The sequence below is a fragment of the Empidonax traillii genome, unplaced genomic scaffold (genome assembly GCF_003031625.1).
Source record: "Empidonax traillii isolate 1590-97213 ecotype Southwest subspecies unplaced genomic scaffold, ASM303162v1 scaffold1783:size61636, whole genome shotgun sequence".
Taxonomy (NCBI): Eukaryota; Metazoa; Chordata; class Aves; order Passeriformes; family Tyrannidae; genus Empidonax; species Empidonax traillii.
In genome coordinates, this window is record NW_020956976.1 from 42,786 (window position 1) to 47,726 (window position 4,941).

At 62.7% G+C, this 4,941-nt stretch overlaps 2 protein-coding genes across 3 annotated transcripts in view; one reads left to right on the forward strand and one right to left on the reverse strand.

Moving 5' to 3' along the window:
- Nucleotides 1-1,215, reverse strand: part of MED20 (mediator complex subunit 20) — a 2,705-nt gene extending 1,490 nt beyond the window's left edge. Inside the window, exons 1-3 of one of the 2 annotated variants that reach the window (XM_027908660.1) lie at nucleotides 1,099-1,215; nucleotides 789-940; nucleotides 14-287 (exon numbers count right to left, since the gene is read on the reverse strand). In XM_027908660.1, coding sequence (XP_027764461.1) covers nucleotides 14-287; nucleotides 789-940; nucleotides 1,099-1,112 — 440 coding nt within the window. In that variant the 5' untranslated portion in view covers nucleotides 1,113-1,215. The remainder of the gene's footprint in view (nucleotides 1-13; nucleotides 288-788; nucleotides 941-1,098) is intronic. The other variant, XM_027908659.1, reaches the window with a different exon arrangement.
- A 17-nt stretch (nucleotides 1,216-1,232) lies between these two features.
- BYSL (bystin like) lies at nucleotides 1,233-3,766 on the forward strand. Its single transcript, XM_027908658.1, has 7 exons — nucleotides 1,233-1,506; nucleotides 1,588-1,744; nucleotides 2,040-2,178; nucleotides 2,294-2,427; nucleotides 2,552-2,712; nucleotides 2,789-2,891; nucleotides 3,143-3,766. The coding sequence occupies exons 1-7, from the start codon at nucleotides 1,248-1,250 to the stop codon at nucleotides 3,489-3,491; spliced, it is 1,302 nt and encodes a 433-aa protein (XP_027764459.1). The 5' UTR covers nucleotides 1,233-1,247; the 3' UTR covers nucleotides 3,492-3,766.
- Nucleotides 3,767-4,941: the final 1,175 nt, after the last annotated feature.

The following is a 4,941-nucleotide window of genomic DNA, read 5'->3' on the forward strand; positions in this document are numbered from 1 at the left end:
CTGTGCTGCCCACTCTTCCCAGAGGCCCCTCACCTCCACGGATATGCCCCTGGCGCTGGGCCCCATGGTGACGGTGCCCAGTTTCACCAGGAAGTCGCAGTACTGGTAGCGGGTGCCGCGGCTCTCGATCTTGTTGGCCTTGGCGTTCTGGAAGAAGCCCTTGAGCTTCACCATGAGGGTGTCAAAGTTGGCGTCGGCCACGAGGCAGGGCCCGTTCTCGAAGAGGGCGAAGCAGCTCAGGGGGTACTCGGAGTTGTGCATCACGTACATCAGCTTCCCTGTCTGCCCTGGAACGACAGCGAGGGGATCCGGGCTGGGAAACCAGCACTCCTGCGCTTATACCTGCCTGAAAGCAGCACCTGGTCCCCCTTGGCGCTCTAATTCTGCATCCTCACACGGGTGTTATGTTATCCAGCCACTCAGGGAACAGATGGGGTTTCATTCTGTAGGTTTACAGGGGAAAATAAATTCTCTGCTGCCCACCAAATCCAACCATCAGCCAGGCACTGCTACTGTAGCCCCTAAAGCCTTGAGCCACATCACCCAGAGAACAGATCACCCAGCAACAGCATCTCGTAAACACCTCCAGGGAGGGCAGGGAGGGAGAAGGAAGGTAAGGAGAAAAGAGGAAAAGGAAGGGAAGGAGAAGGGGAAGAGGGAAAGGGAAATGGGGGAAAAAGGCAAAAGGGGGAAGGAGGGGAAAAGGTGTGGAAAAATGGGGCGGAAAGGGGGGGGAAAAAAGAGGGGAACAGAAGGAAAGGAAGGAGAAGCAAGGAAGGGGTGCTCACCCTGGGTGCCGATGGCCCCGGCAGTGTGGTAGGTCTCGCAGTCCACGCCGAACGTGCCCTGCTTGTCCGCGCCCAGCGCCTCCAGCCGCCTCGCCAGCAGCTCCACCGTCTGCTGCACGCTCTTACCCTCGGCCACCGGCACCTGCGACACGCTGCGGGCACAGGGCTGGGGGGTCATCCCGGGCACTGCCCTCCCACCGCCGGCACCCCCCACCCGTCCTGCCGGGAGCCCCTCACCGGTGCCGGTCCCACCTCCCCCGGGAGCCCCCGCCGTGGCTGCCCCATCCCCCCCCGAGCCCCCCGCCCTCACCAGGTGACCCCCATGGTGCCGGAGCCGCCGGAACGGAACGGGCGGGGCGAGCGGGCAGCGGGAAGGGGCCACCCCGGAACGGGCGGGGCGAGACCCCACGTGTCCGTTCTCCTTCCCGCGGTCCCGGTGTCCCTTCCCGGCCCCCAGCGATGCCCAAGGCCCGGCGGGCGCGGGGCTCGGGCCCTGCCCCGGCGCTGCCCTTGGCCGAGCAGATCCTGCAGGACGCGGCCCCGCGGCCCCGGGCGCGGGCGAAGCGGGAGGAGCAGGAGGAGGATGGCGGGGACGAGTTCGTGGACGCGCGGCTGTCCCGGCGCATCCTGGAGCAGGCGCGGCGGCAGCAGGAGGAGCTGGAGGCCGAGCACGGCCCCGGGGCACCCGCAGCCCCCCGGCAGCGCAGCGCGGCCTTGGGTGAGACCCCCGAACCCCCCGGGAGCCCCTGGAACCCCCGAGGGTGCGCGGCCCCGGCTCAGCCCCCCACGCTCCCCGCAGGGCCCGGCTCGGACTCGGAGGACGATGAGGAGTGGCCCTCGCTGGAGAAGGCGGCGGCGGCGGCGGGACGGGGCGGGGAGTACGGCGGGGAGGTGGAGGTGGACCCCGAGGACGAGAAGGCCATCGAGATGTTCATGAACAAGAACCCGCCGCTGAGGTGAGGAACCGCCGGGGCAGGGGCTGCTTCCCTGCGCGGCCCCCCAGCTCACTCGTGCCCCGTGTCAGCCACCAATTCACCCTGTCCCCTGTCAGGACCCCCCAGCCCCCTGCTCACCCTATCCCCTGTCAGTCCCACACAGCCCCCGACTCCCCCCCTGTCCCATGTGAGACCCCAGCTCACCCTCATCCCATCCCAAATGGCCCCTGCCTCGCCCTCTGCCAGCCCCCGACTCACCCCATCCCCTGTCAGCCCCTCCTGGCCCCACACTCACCCCATCTCGTGCCTGCCCCAGGCGCACCCTGGCTGACATCATCATGGAGAAGCTCACGGAGAAGAAGACGGAGGTAGAGACGGTGCTGTCGGAGCTCTCGGGCTGCCCCATGCCCCAGCTGGATCCCCGTGTCCTGGAGGTCTACAAGGGGGTCAGGGAGGTGAGGCCAGAGTGGCTGAACCCACAGCCACCCCCCTGAGGTGCTGAGGGAGGGGACAACTTCACAGCCCAGCTGTCAGTGCCCACAGCCATGGCCTGTATCCGTGTCTTTGAAGGTGCTGTCCAAATACAGGAGTGGGAAGCTCCCCAAGGCATTTAAAATCATTCCTGCCTTGTCCAACTGGGAGCAGATCCTCTACATCACCGAGCCAGAGGCGTGGACAGCTGCTGCCATGTACCAGGCCACCAGGTCAGGGAGCCTCTGACTCATTCTGCTTTCCCTTTCCATAGCTGGGATCAGATTTACAGAACACCACCCTTCCCCTGTTTGGCCCCCTTTCCTCACCTCTCCCTCTGTGCTTTGGTGTTCCCAGGATATTTTCGTCCAACCTGAAGGAGAGGATGGCCCAGAGGTTCTACAACCTGGTGCTGCTGCCGCGGGTCCGGGACGACATCGCCGAGTACAAGCGGCTCAACTTCCACCTGTACATGGCTCTGAAGAAGGCCCTGTTCAAGCCAGCAGCCTGGTTCAAGGGTAGGGGCTCCTGCAGGGGCTGATCTGGGGCTTGTCTGGGGACCTGGTGGGGTTTGCCTGACTCTCCCTTCCGCAGGGATCCTCCTGCCCCTGTGTGAATCGGGCACGTGCACGCTGCGGGAGGCCATCATCATCGGCAGCATCCTCACCAAGTGCTCCATCCCCGTCCTGCACTCCAGGTGAGGGGCTGGGGGGTGGGTGGGGCAAAGCTGCTCCTTCAGGCACCCTGGGAAGCGCCTTGGATCTATCCCTCAGCCTCTGCAGCCCCTCGGAGGTGGTGGGAGGTCACTCAGCTGTCTCCAGGGTTTAGAGTCGGGCTCCCTCTCCTTGGTCCCTGTGGCTCCTGCCTGGGCCCACCCCCCAACCTCGGTGCTCCCTCCTCCATCCCCGTGCCCCCAGCCCCGCTGACCCCCTCTCCCTGTGCCCTCAGTGCAGCCATGCTCAAGCTGGCAGAGATGCAGTACAGCGGTGCCAACAGCATCTTCCTGCGCCTGCTCATCGACAAGAAGTACGCGCTGCCCTTCCGCGTGGTCGACGCCCTCGTGTTCCACTTCCTGGCCTTCCGCACGGACCAGCGGGTGCTGCCCGTGCTGTGGCACCAGAGCTTCCTGGCCTTCGCCCAGCGCTACAAGGAGGACCTGTCCTCGGAGCAGAAGGAGGCCCTGCTGGAGCTGCTCAAGTTCCACAGCCACCCCCAGATCTCGCCCGAGATCCGCAGGGAGCTCATGAACTCCAAGACGCGGGACGTGGAGGGGCAGGAGCCCCTGGCCATGGAGTGAGCAGGGCCAGGGAGAACCTGCGGCCTGACCTGCTCCCGGGATGCAGCTGGGAGCCATCGTCCTGGATCCTACTGCCCCGAGCGGTCACTGGGGATGGACTGTGCCCACAGGGCTGGACTGAGCTCCCTGTGCTGCTCCTCACAGGACAAGGCAGCCCCTGTCCCACCCAGGGTCCTGGTGCCACCAGCACTGAGAGAGTTTGGCTTGTTCCTGGACTGGAAAATAAAACCAGAGCCATGTTGGTCAGTCAGGGCTGGTTGTGCCCCTCTGCCACATCCCTGTGTGGTCCTGGACTGTCTGTCCCCACCTGACCCATCCCCTGTCCCCACCAGCCTCTGGATTGCTGGCCCCCTCCCTGCCCAGGGATTTCCCCCCCACATTCCCAGGGTTTTGTTACCTCCTCTTGGCAAGGCTACGAAGCCAAGGGACCACTGTCCTCACCTGCCCATGTGCCACCTTCACTGGAAAACCCAGGGGGGACCTTCCCCCCGTGTCCCGTGAGGCTGCACTTACCTGGGAACCTCTCAGTGGGGCTGGGGCTGCCCTGCCTGCCCTCTCCCCATTCCATCCTGGGAAACACAAGGCTGGAGCCCCCCGAGGGATCCATGAAGGGAAAGGGGATCTGAGCTCTGCCCTGGCAACCACACAGGGAAACCCTCGAGCCTCTCAGTCTTCTTTAAAATACTTTATTGCAACATCACAGGGTTCTCTGGCTTTCCCAGCAGCGGGGTGAACACCAAACCAGTTTATTCTTAAATTAAAATTCATTTATATATAAAAAAACATTTCCTTTTGCACAGCCAGGCTCTGTCCCAGCACTCCTGCTGGCAGGAGGCAGCAGCTCCGGGGCCCTTCTGGACAAGGCAGGCTCAGGGAGGAGCAGCAGCCCCCACCTTTTTCCACCTGATTTTTGTATCCAGTGGCATCCAAAAGGGAAGATTTCTACCTCCTTTTCCACATCTCCCATGGGAGGACAACAGCCACGGAGCCACATGTCCAGAGGTCCCCAGGCAGCAGCGTCTGCCTCCCATCCCTGCAGAGTCTCTGGCTTGCCCTGGTTAATACAATTCCACTCTGTAATGGTTCTCTTATAGAAAAGCAGCAGCATTTTTTTTAAAAACACTTTTTATAAAAAACTAACAGGACCAACAACAACAATACAAAAAAAACGCAGTAATTGCTTTTCCAACTCAAGTGCGCAGCAAGTGTTCCACCCTCTCAGGACACAGCTCGGATCCACGTGGATACACAAAACACAGCCCCCCCTCCTGAGTGTGATCCGAGATCCCTGCCCTGGGAAGGTGGAGATGCATCCCAGACTATAGCAGCACATTCAAAGGTATTCCTTAAATCCTAGTCTGATGCCTAAGCTACCAAAGGACCAACCAGCTTCCAAGTGAGAGTCTCCCATTGCCCAGGGAGCCAGGGAAGGGGCGAAGGGGGAAGGCAC

Bases quoted from the DNA above. Each gene is read 5' to 3' on its own strand.
- BYSL (XM_027908658.1), top strand. From the start codon at position 1,248: ATGCCCAAGGCCCGGCGGGCGCGGGGCTCGGGCCCTGCCCCGGCGCTG. The intron at 2,179-2,293 runs GTGAGGCCAGAG...GTGTCTTTGAAG, and splicing joins TCTACAAGGGGGTCAGGGAG to GTGCTGTCCAAATACAGGAG. The intron at 2,713-2,788 runs GTAGGGGCTCCT...TCCCTTCCGCAG, and splicing joins GCCAGCAGCCTGGTTCAAGG to GGATCCTCCTGCCCCTGTGT.